The sequence below is a fragment of the Papio anubis genome, chromosome X (genome assembly GCF_008728515.1).
Source record: "Papio anubis isolate 15944 chromosome X, Panubis1.0, whole genome shotgun sequence".
Taxonomy (NCBI): Eukaryota; Metazoa; Chordata; class Mammalia; order Primates; family Cercopithecidae; genus Papio; species Papio anubis.
The window spans coordinates 74,960,412-74,976,606 of record NC_044996.1 but is presented as its reverse complement, the minus strand read 5'-3'; the positions used below and the strand labels follow the sequence as shown (position 1 = coordinate 74,976,606).

The 16,195-nt window shown below is 44.7% G+C and overlaps 1 protein-coding gene across 1 annotated transcript; it reads left to right on the top strand.

The window, feature by feature from the left end:
- Positions 1-8,289: 8,289 nt before the first annotated feature.
- LOC116271871 (40S ribosomal protein S4, X isoform) lies at positions 8,290-12,960 on the top strand. Its single transcript, XM_031660630.1, has 7 exons — positions 8,290-8,412; positions 9,389-9,466; positions 9,895-10,075; positions 10,482-10,579; positions 11,625-11,796; positions 12,174-12,331; positions 12,791-12,960. The coding sequence occupies exons 1-7, from the start codon at positions 8,410-8,412 to the stop codon at positions 12,890-12,892; spliced, it is 792 nt and encodes a 263-aa protein (XP_031516490.1). The 5' UTR covers positions 8,290-8,409; the 3' UTR covers positions 12,893-12,960.
- Positions 12,961-16,195: the final 3,235 nt, after the last annotated feature.

Genomic DNA, 16,195 nt, shown 5'->3' with positions numbered 1-16,195 from the left:
ATAATTAAGTACTTCTGCTCTTTGAAAGACACTTCACAGCCGGGCGCGGTGGCTCAAGCCTGTAATCCCAGCACTTTGGGAGGCCGAGACGGGCGGATCACGAGGTCAGGAGATAGAGACCATCCTGGCTAACATGGTGAAACCCCGTCTCTACTAAAAAATACAAAAAACAAACAAACAAACAAAAAAACTAGCCGGGTGAGTTGGCGGGCGCCTGTAGTCCCAGCTACTCCGGAGGCTGAGACAGGAGAATGGCGTGAACCCGGGAGGCGGAGCGTGCAGTGAGCTGAGATCCGGCCACTGCACTCCAGCCTGGGCGATAGGGCGAGACTACTTCTCAAAAAAAAAAAGAAAGAAAGACACTTCAGGCTGGGTGCAGTGGCTCATGCCCGTAATCCCAGCACTTTGGGAGGCTGAGGCAGGCAGATCACCTGAGGTCAGGAGTTCAAGACCAGCCTGGCCAACATGGTGAAACCCCATCTCTACTAAAAATACAAAAATTGGCCGGGCGCGGTGGCTCAAGCCTGTAATCCCAGCACTTTGGGAGGCCGAGACGGGCGGATCACGAGTTCAGGAGATCGAGACCATCCTGGCTAACACGGTGAAACCCCGTCTCTACTAAAATACAAAAAAAATTAGCCGGGCGAGGTGGCGGGCGCCTGTACTCCCAGCTACTCGGGAGGCTGAGGCAGGAGAATGGCGTGAACCCGGGAGGCGGGGCTTGCAGTGAGCTGAGATCCGGCCACTGCACTCCAGCCTGGGCAACAGAGCCAGACTCCGTCTCAAAAAATAAATAAATAAATAAAAATACAAAAATTAGCCAGGTATGGTGGTGCACATGTGTAATCCCAGCTACTTGGGAGACTGAAGCAAAAGAATCACTTGAACCTAGGAAGTGGAGATTGCAGTGAGCTGACATGGTGCCGTTGCACTACAGCCTGGGTGACAGAGTGAGACTCTGTCTCAAAAAAAAAAAAAGAAAAGAAAAAAGACACTTTAAAAAATGAAAACAAACCACGACAGACTTGAAGAACATACTTGCAAATCACATGATACAGGATTTGCTTCCATGGTAGTCTGAGTGCAGTGGTATTCACAACTAATTGATCATAACCAGTTACAGATTCCTTTGTTCCTTCTCCACTCTTACTGCTTCACTTGACTAGCCTTTTAAAAAAAGGATTTGCATCCAGAATATATAAACAACTCTCAAATGCAATAAGAAGAAGATAAACAGCCCAGTTTTGAAAACTGGGCAAATCATTTCAACAGATATTTCACCCCAAAGAAGATACATGGGGGAAAAAAAGCACATGAAAATATTTTAAGCATCATTAGCCATGAAGGAAATTTTTCGTAAAGTAAAACCACAATAAGATAGTACTACGTATCTATTCGAATTGCCAAAGACTGACCTTCACAGACAACAAAATAAAAAGATAAAAAGATAAAAGGGGCATTATCAAAATGAGGAAGATGCAAAAGCGGAAACCCCTGAAAAAACCATCAGATCTCGTGAGACTTATTCACTACCATGAGAACAGTATGGGGGAATCTGCGCCCATGATTCAAATTATCTCCCACTGGGTCCCTCCCACAACACATGGAAATTATGGGAGTACAATTCAAGATGAGATTTGGGTGGGGACACAGAGCCAAACCATATCATATCTGATAAGGGATTAATATCCAGAATACATAAAGAACTCTTAAAACTCAACAACACCAATTTAAAAAAAAAAAAAAAGTTTAAAGATGGGCAAAGCACTTGAATAGATATTTCTCCAAAGAAAGTATAATATAAGTGGCCAATAAACACATGAAAAGATGTGCAACATCATTCATTAGGGTAATACAAACCAAAACCACAATGCAATACCATTTCATACCCATTAGTATGGCAATTATGAAAAACAAAAATGGAAAATAACAAATGTTGGTGAGAACGTGGAGAAATTTGGAACCCTGTGCATTGCTGGTGGAAATGTGAAATAATGTAGCCACTGTGAGAAACAGTTAGGCAGTTCCTCAAAAACTTAAGCATACAATTACCATATGATCCAGCAATTCCACTTCTGGGTTTATATCCAAAAGAATTGAGAGCAGAAATTCAAATGGATACTTGTATACCAACGTTCATAGCAGTATTATACACAGTAGCCAAAACATGGAAACAACCCTAGTGTACATCAGCGGATCATGGATACACAAAATGTTGCATATGCATACAATGGAATATTAACAGGCATAAAAATGAAATTCTGATACATGCTAAAATGTGGATGAACCTTGAAGATATTATGGTAAGTGAAGTAACCCAGATACAAAAGGACAAATATTTATGATTCCTCCTATATGAGATACTTAAAATGAGAAGATTCATGGAGACAGAAAGTTGAATAGAGGTTACCAGGGGTTAAGGGCATGGGAAATGGGGAGTTATTTTTTAATGGGTACTGAGTTTCTGCTTGGGAAAATGAAAATATTCTGGAACTGGTTAGTGGTGATGATTGCACAGCATTGTGAATGTACTTAATGCCAAGGAATTGTATATGTAAGAATGGAAAAATGGTAAATAAATGTATTTATTTATTTATTTATTTGAGATGGGACCTCACTCTGTCGCCCAGGCTGGAGTGCAGTGGCATGATCTCAGCTCACTGCAACCTCCACCTCCTAGGTTCAAGTTATTCTCCTGCCTCAGCCTCCTGAGTAACTGGGATTACAGGCACACACCACCATGCCTAGCTAACGTTTGTATTTTTAGTAGAGACGGGGTTTCACCAAGTTGGTCCGGCTGGTCTCGAACTCCTGACCTCGTGATCTGCCCGCCTTGGCCTCCCAAAGTGCTGGACTTATAGGCGTGAGTCACTGCACCTGGCCTCAAAAAAATGCTATGTATATTTCATCACAATACAAATGTTTTCTAAAGATGGGCCTAAATATGAGTTGGCAAGGATGTGGAGCAACTGAAATTCTCATACACTGCTCATGGGAGTGTAACATGACACAAACCACTTCGAAAAACATTTTGGCAATTTTTATAAAAGTTAAATATGCACCTACCATATGACCTAGCCATTCCACTCTTAGTTATTTGCCCAAGAGAAATGAAAACATTGTCCATAAAAATACTCGTATGTGAACATTCACAGCAGCTTTGTTTTAATTGCCCCAAACTAGAAACAACCCACATGTCTATCATGGGTAAATGGATAAGCTAATTAATGTTTATCCATACAATGGAGTACTACTCAGCAATAAAAAGAAGAAGCTAAACTATTGATACACGCAACAACATAGATGAGCCTCAAAATAATTATGCCGAGTGAAAGACACCAGACCAAAACGAGTACATACTGTCTGATTTCTATTTCTTTCTATTATTTAAAAATCTAAAAAATGCAAATTAATCAATAGTCAGAGAAAGCAGATCAGCAGTTGCCTGGGAATAGGAGTGGGGATGGGAGGGGCTGGAGTGAGGGATTACAAAGGCACATGAGGAAACTTTTGTTGATGATAGACATGTTCACTATCATAGTTGTGATGGTTTCTTTGGGTGTATACATGCATGAGAATTGTCAAACTCTGTACTTTAAACACTTACTATTTATTGTATGTCAAGTATTTCTCAGTAAAGCTTGCATTTTGGTTTGTTTGTTTTGTTTTTTGATCCTCCCACCTCAGGCTCCAGAGTAGCTGGGACTGCAGGTGCGGGCCACCATGCCTGGCTAATTTTGTTTATTTTTATTTGTAGACATGGGGTCTTGCCACGTTGCCCAGGCTGGTTTCAAACTCCTGGGCTCAAGTGATCTGCCCACCTCAGCCTCCCAAAGTTCTGAGATTACTGGCGTAAGCCACCGCACCTGGCTGGTAAAGCTGTTTTAAAAATAAGTTTCAGGCTAGATGTGGTGGCATAGGCCTGTAATTCCAACACTACTACCATGAACTGTTCATACACGTCTATCCTCCTTAGTAATCTGGGACCGGATGCTGGGGACGTGTGTCTCAGTTCTCTCTTCATAGACTCATCTCCCACTCCCACACTTGCAGAACTAGAACCATATACTCTGTGATTTCATTTATTATATGCTAAAGCCGTTCTTACAAAACAACAGAGGAAAGATCATTCAATATATTATGGTAAGAACATCAGTTAGCTAACATTTGGGGGGGAATATAATTTTTTTTCTATTCATTCTATTTATCTGTATCAACCCCAAGTTAACACAAAATTAAATATATGTTATTAAATAGAATTGAGTATCTAATAGATCTTTGAACTGATAGCAGCTTTCTAAGCTTTGAAGGAACAAGAAGAAATTACAAGAGAAAAGATCAACAGATTTGGCTATATAAAATCCTGAAAGTTTGTACACTGAAAAATACAACCAAAAAGAAAATAGCCAATTGGTATGACAAAGGATTAATGTCTATATTTTATAAAGCACTCATGGAAATCTACCAAAAAAATATGTCCCCAAAGATAAATGGTCAGAGATACTTCACACAAGACAAAATGGAATGAGTAAACAAGCATGTGGCAAAATATTCAACCTCACTAGTGGCTTTCTTTTTTTTTTTTTTTTTTTGAGATGGAGTTTCACTCTGTCGGCCAGGTTGGAGTGCAGTGGCACCATCTCAGCTCACTGCAACCTCTGCCTCCAGGGTTCAAGCGATTCTCCTGCCTCAGCCTCTCGAGTAGCTGGGATTACAGGTGCATGCCACCACATCTTGCTAATTTTTTGTATTTTTAGTAGAGATGGGGTTTCGCCATGTTGGCCAGGCTGGTCTTGAACTTTTGACCTCAAGTGATCTGCCTGCCTCGGCCTCCCAAAGTGCTGGGATTATAGGCATGAGCCACCGCACCCTGCCTAGTGGGGATTTTTAGTGCAAGTCAAAATAATTACATTAGCAAAAGTTAAAAATAGGTGATTACCAGGATGGCACAAGTGTAGTAAAATTGCAAGGATCCTCTGAGAAAGGCTTTTTGGCAATACACATACGCTACTACAAAAGCATTCAGACTCTTTGACATAATGCTCTCTTTCTAAGGGTTACTGCCAACCACTCCCCTGAATTAATTACAGATGCACCACTTCTCCCACATCTGAGTCTCCAGCCCAGATCATGCACCTGAGCTCAGGACTGGGTCTATAAGATATCTCCAGGCTGATGTTCCCCCGCACCCTCAGCCCTGTGTCTCAGACTCATCTCCTCATCTTCTCCTCAAGCACACTCCTCTGCCTCCTCCTTGTTCCGGTGAATACATCACTGAGTCACCAAGCCAGAAACCTGGGAGTCATCCTAATTACCTCCTTGTCCCTCACCCCTGCACATTCATCATTTCCCAGTCAGATCCTGCCAATACTCCATCTGCAATGTCTTTTGAGTCTTTGAGCCCCCTCCTACTCAGCCCCACAGTCACAGATCTAAGTCTCAGCCTCCTGTTTCTTGCTTGTATTGTTGACAGAGACCTGACCCATGTCCTCCAAGCCACACACATTTCCTTCAAACCATTCTACATGGAGGAGTTTGGGTTATCTTTTTAAAGCACAACACTGATTCTGTCCTCCTTAAAATCTTTCAACAGCTCTCCATTGTCTACCCACAGGCTAAAGTCCAAGATCCTAAAGATTTAGCTGCCCTCTGTGTTACAACCTGCTTCACCACCATTTTTTCTCTGATAAGCTTCTCCTAGCTTTCCCTCCCCACCCCCGCAGCCTGCTTCTCATATTATTATTTGTTCCTTGAGAGCAAGAACTAGATCTTAATCATCTCTGCATCCTCAGTTCATAATACAGAGCTTGACACAGAGTAAGCACTCAATAAGTGTTGGTTGAAGGAATAGATTTATTCTAAGGAAAATATTCAACTGAAGGAAAAAGCTGTTCACTGTAGCAACATGCATAATAAAGTACAGAAAGCTAAGTATCCAACAACAGAGAACTTGTATTAATTGTGGGGCATCCATTAATGGAATATGATACAGCTGTTAAAATAGTAATTATGAGGATTATGTAGCAACTTGGAAAGTGTTTCTAGTATAATAAAAACAGAATACAAAATGGTCTGTATGCTAGGACTAAAATTATGTAAAAGTATGCATGCACACAAACCGATCAGAAAGAGAACAGGAAGAGGAACAAATGAATACAGATGATGTGTTTAGGGTGTTTGGGGAGGTACTGTTTGCGATTTACTTAGCTCTTTCCAAATTCCCTTTATTGTTGTTAGAATGTCGTTTGTGCATAAATACAAATTGAGAGAGAGAAATATACTGAAAAAGATGCTTTGATTTCCTTAAGTCCTTTGATAACCTGTGGCATGAAAACAAACCATTCACCTGGGAGGCAAGAGACAAGCCCCCTCATCCCCAAACTGGCTGTGTGATCTTGATTAAGTGAGATCTGTAGCTCTAACCAGCCATTTCTCCTATCCTCTTTAGCTGGAAAACACATGGTTATCCCCCCACTCCCACAGCAACTCCTCCACCATTTCTGTTGATTGTACCATCTTCCCAGTGCTCTCAGATTAAAAACCTCAGAACCAACTTCCATTATCTCATCACCTTCACCTTCTCTCTACTCCTCACCTCCAATTAATCGATCCTTTCCAATAATCTCTTATAACATGCTTTATTGTGGATCGTATCCCAATTTTAGACAAGGAGGAGTTCCTGCCCTCCTAGTTAATACTGTCTGCTTGGTTAATACTGTCTGCTTGAGAGGAGCCAACAGTGTTTCCCTCTCTTGCTCCTCTGCAGACTGCTGAGGGGTAAAGTGGATGGTAGAGATAGAGACTTGTGAAATGGAACCTCATGAGTTAGGAGCTTGATCCCATGGTGGGAAGAATTCAGGCACAGGCTGGATGCTCTCAGGGATAGTACAGTAGGACTTGGCACAATGAGTGGGATGCTGACTCTGTTTATTCATTCAACAAGTATTTACCAAGTGCTGGACACAGTGCCGAGGCTCTGTTCAGTGGCAAAGGGGTTGCCCAGATGAATTAGGGCAGGCTCCATCCTGGAGCTGCTCAGTTTGGTGGAGGACAGGTAACTAAATTTGCCCTTGCTACCCAATGTGCTATGTGCCCTCACCAAGTTTAAACACAAGCCTCTGGGGTAAGAATGAGAGATTTACCCTGACTGAGGGGACCATGAGCTCACAGAACCAGAGGGACATGAACTGTGCATTTCCAAGGCTGAGGTGTGGGATTAGGTGATACCCAGCAAGGGGGATTGGCTGTTCATGGTGGTTCCAAGTTTAGGAATCAAGTCCACAAGCAGTCTTGAAAGAGCTGACCCTGGCCACTGGCTCAGGCCCAGCACTTTGGGAGGTCGAGGCGGGCGGATCGCTTGAGTCCAGGAGTTCGAGACCAGCCTAGGCAACATGGCGAAATCCCGTCTCTACAAAAAAAAAAAAAAAAAAAAAACAAAACAAAAAATTAGTTGGGTGCGGTGGCGTGGGCCTGTTGTCCCAAACCCAGTGGGGGCTGAAGTGAGAGGATCGCTTGAGCCCCGGCTGCGGAGGCTGTAATGAGCCATGCACTCCAGCCTGGGTGACAGAGTGAGACCCTGTCTCCCAAACAAACAAACAAAAAGAGCTGACTCCCTTGGAACAAACTAGCTTGGCGGGGCTTGAGCTTTGAAGTTTGGGATTGCGGGGAGAGAGCAATGGAGCCAGATAAAGTTCGGACCTGCTCCCTTAGGGCAGGAAACGGAGGGCCAAGGGCAGTTTCGAAGCAGGATCAGACCTACATTTTAGTTAGATATAACCAGACGATCTCTAATATCCTCCCTCCTCCCTGAGTTTCTGTAAGTGCCAAATGCGATGTACAGGAAGCAAGCGCGGAGGGGGGGGGGGTGATGTCAGGGTTAAAGCAGAGAAGCAAGAGGGGGTTAAAAACATTGTTGGCTCTTCCCAACTCAGTATGGCTGCCTGGCTGGCTCGAGGGAACACGAAAAAGGGACAGACAAAATACGTTTAAGAAATAACATTAAATATTTATTAAAATGTATTCTATTGATTATATAATCATCTGTACGTGAGATTGGAAGTAGGCTCACTTTGAACTCTCCTTGAGGGCAGGGATGTTGTGTAGTTCATCTTTGTATTCCCAGCACCTAGCACAGAATCAGGCACACAGGAGACGCTCAGCAAATATGGGAGGAGGAAGGGCGGAAAAAGGGGAGGGAGGAAATCGCCCTTAGGAGACACCCTCTTTCCGCCGTGGTTCTCCAGCTCCGGACTTCCGACCTCCCACCAGCAGATGGCAAGAAAGAGTCCCAGCGCGCCAGCAAAGGGCTGAACTGGGCGGAGCATCTCAATAGCCGGCGCGCGCAGTCTCCGGGCCCAATTTCTACGCGCACCGGAAGACGGAGGTCCTCTTTCCTTGCCTAACGCAGCCATGGTAAGCTGTTTACTTAGCGAGCTCCTAGGACGTATCCACCTCCATCCTCCCCGGGCCGGGGCTGCCCGAGGTCTCGGGACTCGTACTGGGGATGGCCGGGCAGAGGCGAAGGGATCACGGCCTCCGTGGTAGGCCGGGACGGGCTCCAGGGCGAAGAGCGAACGCTGGCCTAGCGTTGGGGAGGCGCGAATCTGGTGCTGCTGTTGGGAAGGCCTCTGTCTCTGACCCGGCCACACGTCCTGTTCCGGGAGAAACTGTTTTTCCTCCCCGGCCGGAGCCGCGGCTGGGCCGGGAGCAGAGACTGCGAGCCCGAGGCGGGTGGGCGCTGGGTCCGCCCGGCGGAGAAAGGTTTTCTTTGTCATTGTCTTTTTGGCACGGCCCGACTTTACCATGTGTGGCCAGTAAGCATCTGGACACAGCATTAAAGAGGCTTCCTTACTCTTTTCAAAGTAAAATTGGTGTCAGCTTTTGGCTTTAGTGTACGAAGGAGCAGCACATGTGTGTGTGCGGGTGTCAGAATAATCTTGTTCCAGACGTGTCAAAAACAGACGGTAATAAACTGTGAAAACTTTAGAAACACAGGCAGACTCCTGGCTCATTTCTGTTGCTGTGCGTCCCCCTGGCCATTTCACTAGTATGGTGTCCTGGAAAGACCCTAACCTCTAAACAGACAGTTTCAAACAGTAACATGGAAACACTTTAGCAAGGTTCTGAGAGATAGTAATCAGTAAACGTTCTGAAACATAGTAACCAAGAATCTTCTCTGTTACAATAAGAAGACTTGTTGCAGCTTATGGATCTCACGGTATTTGCTAGGTAACTTTGCTGCTTCTGTTTTATCGGAACTACACTTCTTTAATATTGTCCACATTTTGCTGAAGATGAAACTAAGCAGAGTTCTTTCTAGAAGTTACACACTAGGTTTTGTAAGCTGCTCTGAAACCTGATTAACAGCATTGCAACCTAAAACTTTCAGGCTCGTGGTCCCAAGAAGCATCTGAAGCGGGTAGCAGCTCCAAAGCATTGGATGCTGGATAAATTGACCGGTGTGTTTGTAAGTATCTTATATAAATATTTCCGTGGCCACTGTTTTTAAGTGCCTACCAGGACTCATTTGGGGACCAGGCTAGGGGAGGAATATCTGTTGTTGGCTTCCTCTGCTCTTGAAGGAGCTGTGCTATCTAGCTGTCCCCCACTTCCAGTCTGTTTAATATTTTTGTACCTCGTTTATTCCACATACCATATAGTACATTTACATGGACTCGATTCATGTTCTTAATGATCCTAGTCCTCTGACAGGGAAGATGCTGTAAAACTTTAAGGTATGAAATAGTTTTGGAAGCTTTTTACACCTCCTGTGTAAAAGCCCAAGTTGGGTGTAATGGACAGTCTTGGTGTTCAGTTAGCGGATCTAGTGGACTAGGAGGTGGGTTTGAGTGCTTGAGTGAATCCCAACAGTGATTATCATTTTTAATGTTACAGGCTCCTCGTCCATCCACCGGTCCCCACAAGTTGAGAGAGTGTCTCCCCCTCATCATCTTCCTAAGGAACAGACTTAAGTATGCCCTGACAGGAGATGAAGTAAAGAAGATTTGCATGCAGCGGTTCATTAAGATCGATGGCAAGGTCCGAACTGATATAACCTACCCTGCTGGATTCATGGGTAAGTAGAAGTTTTAACTACTCTGGAGATGCATATGGATGGAAGCCCTATGGTATCCGAATACCACAGGGCTTGATCATATCTCTAACTTTTGTAATCTGTCAAGTCTCTCAGAAACAGCCTGACTTTCCCTCTGTTTTTTACTTAAATAAAAAATATGCAAATAAAAATGAAATGTTTCTCAAAACTAAATTTCTATTCACTTTTAAATTTTACATGCAGTCATAAAAACGGCATTTTGAAATATTGAAGATCTGGCCATGATCTTTAATCTTTAGAATCCTTGTTTGATTAGAACTGGGAGGCACATGGGGGTTCTTTTTTTGTCTTAGAGAGCTATGGTTGTTGCTTGGCATGAGGTAGTGGGGATCACTGTATGTAGTAACGGGTTACTGCTTGATTTCAGATGTCATCAGCATTGACAAGACGGGAGAGAATTTCCGTCTGATCTATGACACCAAGGGTCGCTTTGCTGTACATCGTATTACACCTGAGGAGGCCAAGGTGAGTGTGGCAAGCAAACTGGGTCTTTACTCAGTATAGTTACTTAGTTGTAAGGGCCTGCGTTCAGTGCGAGTGCTGCTTGCAATGAGGTGGGTATTGATTACTTAAAATCTCATACCTATTAATATCAAGCTAACAATTTGATGAGATTCTATCTTACATGTAAATTTATTAAAAGTCTGGCTGATAGCTGTAGAGCATTGCTGGATACCTAAAATTGACACCCGTTTGAAGTTAACTTCCTCAGCAGATTTTCTTTTTTTGTGGTAGAAATGAATTCCATTGAACCGTGACTTCCTGGTGTCTCTTAAGAGTCAAGGAGAATGATTTCTAGGAACTTGTTTATTGGGTACCTGAAGTATGAGCCCTTCCATGTCTCCATTTGTGGGGGTAGCTTTACTTTGGGGAGGGGAAGGTGTCCATGGAGGAAATGGACGGTCCTTGAGGCACTAGCTTGAGGTTTAGAAAAAGATTACAGTCTTTGATTATTTAATCCAGTTTGTTTTGATGGTTTTACACAAAAGTTTAGGGCTGTTTGGATTATTGGCTGTAAATGAAGGTTAATTTAATTGGCTTATGTGGCTCCTAATTTCCTTTTGCACAACCTTGTTATCAGCAGGCTGGAGGGCACATCCAGTGGCATCTGTGATGATTTGATATTAGGGAGTAGAGATCCAAAATTGAAATGCTATGTGAAATATTTGTTGATTGGATGAACTGGTAATACAATTGCTGTTGGTGAAACAAAACTCAGTACAGGGAGCTATTAAGATAAAGTCAAGTTAAAGGGAAGAATTCCCAGGGCCCCATAAGGCTTAAAGAGCTTGGGAAACTGGAGTGGCATTTATGTTGGAGGAGTGGAGGGCAATGGTGGATGTTAGAGGATGAGCCTAGAGAAGGGCTGTATGCAACATACACTTGAGGTTGGAAAGAACGGTCAGCGCCACAATTACTCTGCAGCAGTTAGGGAACCCATGGTTCCTGTGTAGGGTTAAAAAGTACATGTGAGATGGATTGAATGTGGTTAACCCTTGTATTTTTCTAGTACAAGTTATGCAAAGTGAGAAAGATCTTTGTGGGCACAAAAGGAATCCCTCATCTGGTGACTCATGATGCCCGTACCATCCGCTACCCCGATCCCCTCATCAAGGTGAATGATACCATTCAGATTGATTTGGAGACTGGCAAGATTACTGATTTCATCAAGTTCGACACTGGTAAGCATCCTCTGTGCTACCTGGGTACCCTCTTTAAGGCCTAGATCATTATGAATTGCACAGGGTCTGGGTATCTTTTTATTAAAAACCATGTGCTCCGATCCCCCAGGTTTGTTTATAGCCAGAGGCACAAATGCTCAGAATATTCATTTCTTCTTTTAAACTGTGTTTTATAGAGGGGGGTCTTACTCTGTTGCCCAGACGGTTCTCGAACTGATTATAGGTGTGAGCCCCGGGAGTCCTAGCATGGACAGCACTTCCGTATGAGGAAATGCAAATGAGGGGGGAAAGGAGGAATAAAATTTGTTTTGGACCCATCTCTGAACTGCTTGTCATTTGTTATATTGGGTTGAAGCAGATGATTTCTTCCTGCCTAGGTAACCTGTGTATGGTGACTGGAGGTGCTAACCTGGGAAGAATTGGTGTGATCACCAACAGAGAGAGGCATCCTGGATCTTTTGACGTGGTTCACGTGAAAGATGCCAATGGCAACAGCTTTGCCACTCGACTTTCCAACATTTTTGTTATTGGCAAGGTAAGTCTGGGTTTTCTCTCTCTCTAGTCCGGGGAAGTATGTCAGTGCAGATGGGTGCTGGGATTGCAGCATCCAGGCTTCTGGCTGGCTCTGCTGAACCTAGTGCAAAGCCTCCTCTGGATAGGACTCACGCAGAGCTGGGCTGAGTCATAATGATTAGCCTTAGGTACTACTAAACTTTGACTCCCTTGAATAAATGGTGGGTACCTGCTATGCACAATAAACTTATAAGATGTTAATTATGAAGGGCATACAGTGAGTTTCATAGGACAGCCCCAGAAACCCAAGCAGTGGGTACTTTTGGTAACCAGCATCCGTGTCTTAAAACTGCCTAGCTGATGCCAAGTGCTCTCACAAACAGACTTCAGTTGTGTTAAACGAGGTGACAAGTGTAGCATGTGCCAAGCCACTATGAGTTGGTGTGTGGTGGGTTTTCATTCTCCTTGTTTTCTCTTCCAGGGCAACAAACCATGGATTTCTCTTCCCCGAGGAAAGGGTATCCGCCTCACCATTGCTGAAGAGAGAGACAAAAGACTGGCGGCCAAACAGAGCAGTGGGTGAAATGGGTCCCTGGGTGCCATGTCAGACCTTTGTACGTAATTAAAAATATTGTGGCAGGATTAATAGCATTTTGGTTTTGTTGGGGGTTTATTTTTTTTAAATTCAGTTTCCTGCTATTTTACTGTATAACATGAACAGTGATTAAATTCTCAGGCAGGCTTAGGCAGTCTGTGTTATTGGCTGGGCTTAGTGGTGGGAAGTAGAAGATACCAGACTTGGGAAAGGAACAGCAACTAACCAAGGAGTAGAGACAGCCAAGAAATCCCAGAGTATTGATCTCACCCCTTGACTTGGCCAAGAACTTCTCTACCTAGTGGGCCCCTCTGCCCTGTTAAGCTCCCTTGGCTTTTTAAAAATCTGCCCTCATTTTCGTCTCCAGTCTTTATTGCACTAGCCCATCCACAAGCCTGGCTCATCTGTTTTTCCCATTCCTGTGCCCATCTTGCCAAACGCAGGATGAAAATCTCCAGCTGCCCTTAAAGGTCATCGTAAATGAGCTGTTGATGTTGCAAAGCAGTGCACTTCCATGGACTTAGTGCCCTTATTAATCTCCAGCTGCCGCTGCAGTCCTCAACTTTGTTTTTCAGAGGACAGAGATGTAGAACATAAACCTGTTCTTGCTTGCCCAAATGTGTCAGGTCATGTCAGGTTTGCTTGCCAGTCTCAGGAAGATGTGCCCCTGCTTCATGGGGTCTACTGTCACACACCTTTTCCTCAATCCAGTCCCTCCCGTCTCAGTGTCAATTATCCTGCCTTGTGATTTCAACCTTCTCTCAACCCGCTCTCTTGTTCCTGTTACCCTGTAAAGCATGTCTTCCTGCTAAAAATGAAAACCTCCCTTGCCACATATAGCAGGGCTTTTCAGCTTACTGTTAACGTTTGGCGCTACATAATTTGTGGGCAGCTGTCCTGTTCATTGTGTGATGTTTAACAATATTCCTATCCTCTATCCACTAGATATCCGCCCCCCACCCCCTGAGTCATAATACAAAAATTACTTCAGACATTGCCAAATGCCCTCTGGGAACCGAAGTTGCCCTATGTTGAGAGGTACTCCCTTGTAAATGCTGTATCTCACATCACCTGCATTTAACTTGCTGTAGACCACTGAGGCTTAATCATCCCACCATCACAGGTTTTAGAAAATCAGTTGTGTTTTGGACATCTTTAAGATAAAATAAACATGTAAAGTCACTTGGCATATTTAGCTGGGAATGTTAAATGGTCCCTGTTTCCCAGGCATAATGGTTTAGCAGTGGATAAGAGGCTTGCAGAGGCACTGTGGCTTAGGGCAGTGTCTCTACCCTGGCAGCATCCTGGGCTTTGAGTCAGCAGACTACTTGGTCTTGCCAGAGAAAATCAGCTAAAGGAGGCACGCCCAGGGTTCCTGAAGCCCAGATTTGGTCCTGTAGGGCTTCTCTGCCATTCATATTGCAGATGCCAAAGCATGACTGGCTGGGGTCCCATTAACTTTTTTAAGAGACAGGGTTTTGCTCCGTCACCCAGGCTGGAGTGCAATGGTTCAGTCATAGCTCAATGCAGCCTCAAACTCCTGGGCTCAAGAGATCCTCCAGCCGCAGCCTCCTGAGTAACTGGGACTATAGGCACGCACCGTGACGCCAAGTTAATTTGTTTCTGTAGGGAAGGTCTTGCTACATTGGGCAGGCCAGTCTTGAATTCCTGGGCTCAAGTGGTCCTCCCACCCTGGCCTCCCAAAGTGCTGGGATTACAGGTGTGAGCCACTGTACCTGGGCCAGAAAAGGAATTTCTGCAGGGACTGGGCGCAGCTGAATCAGGGATGGGAAAGGTGTGTAAGTGGGCTTGCCAGATATCTTGCTTTAAGAATGGTTCTCAGGCCAGGCGCGGTGGCTCAAGCCTGTAATCCCAGCACTTTGGGAGGCCGAGACGGGCGGATCACCAGGTCAGGAGATCAAGACCATCCTGGCTAACACGGTGAAACCCCGTCTCTACTAAAAAAACTAGCCGGGCGAGGTGGCGGGCGCCTGTAGTCCCAGCTACTCGGGAGGCTGTGGCAGGAGAATGGCGTAAACCTGGGAGGCGGAGCTTGCAGTGAGCTGAGATCCGGCCACTGCACTCCAGCCTGGGCGACAGAGCAAGACTCCGTCTCAAAAAGAAAAAAAAAAAAAAGAATGGTTCTCTTGCTGAGAATGGAGCTCATCCTGGTGGCCAGTTGTGATGAGAGGCCAGGTCAGAAGTAACCTTATGGTGCCCTTCAGAAACAGGCAGGTGAGGCCGGGTGTAGTGACTCACACCTATAATCCCAGCACTTTGAGAGGCCAAAGCAGGTGGATCGATTGAGCCCAGGAGTTTGAAACTAGCCTGTGTAACATGGCAAAACCCTGTCTACCAAACATTGGCTGGGCGTGGTGTCATGCATCTTTGGTCCCAGCTATTTAGGAGGCTGAGGTGGGAAGATCACTGGAGCCTGGGGAATGGAGGTTGTAGTGAGCAATGATTGTGCTATTGTACTCCAGCCTGGATGACAGAGTGAGACCCTGTCTTAAAAAGAACAGGCAGGTGAGACTATGAAAGGCCAGAGGGCAGGACTCCAGCCAGCAACCTGGATGCAGGATCCTGAATGCTGGTAGGCTGGCTCTTGGTGCTACGCTACTCAACACATCCTTGGCTACACTTTGCTTCTTTCTAGGTACTAAAGTCTCTGCTCAGCAGATGATAGAAATGTGAATTTTAGCTAAGGGACCAAAGCAAATAGGGAAAATGAGAAGCCTCAGAGTTCCTTTCACATATACCATGGTTTCCTAGAGCTAATTGGTGAACCAGTTAGCACAACTGGAGAATTGGTATATTCAGCTGTGGTCTCATAGGGGTTTTGTTTAATTTTTATTTTTGGAGACAGGATCTCACTTTGTCACCCAGGCTGGAGTGCAGTGGCAGGATATCATGACTCACTGCAGCCTTGACGTCTCAGGCTCAAGTGATCCTCCCACCTCAGCTCCCTGAGTAGGTGGGACTACAGGAGCACACCACCATGCCTGGCTAATTTTTTTTTTTTTTGGTAGAGATGTGGGGGTCTTGCTATGTTGCCCAGGCTGGTCTCAAATTCCTGGGCTCGAGTGATCCTCTCAAAGTTGCTGGGATTACAAGCGAGAACCATTGCGCCTAGCCGGGAGATTTCTTTTCAAAATTTTAAACTTGTGGTTTTTTATTTATTTGTTAAACTAGCACAGGGATTTTTGTTTTGTTTTGTTTATTTTGAGACAGAGTGTCGCTCTTATTGCCCAGGCTGGCGTGCAATGGCATGATCTCAGCTCACCACAACCT

Excerpts from the sequence above, each read along its gene's own strand:
- LOC116271871 (XM_031660630.1), top strand. Across the intron at positions 9,467-9,894 it reads ATAAATTGACCGGTGTGTTT|GCTCCTCGTCCATCCACCGG; the intron begins GTAAGTATCTTA and ends TTAATGTTACAG. Across the intron at positions 10,580-11,624 it reads TTACACCTGAGGAGGCCAAG|TACAAGTTATGCAAAGTGAG; the intron begins GTGAGTGTGGCA and ends GTATTTTTCTAG.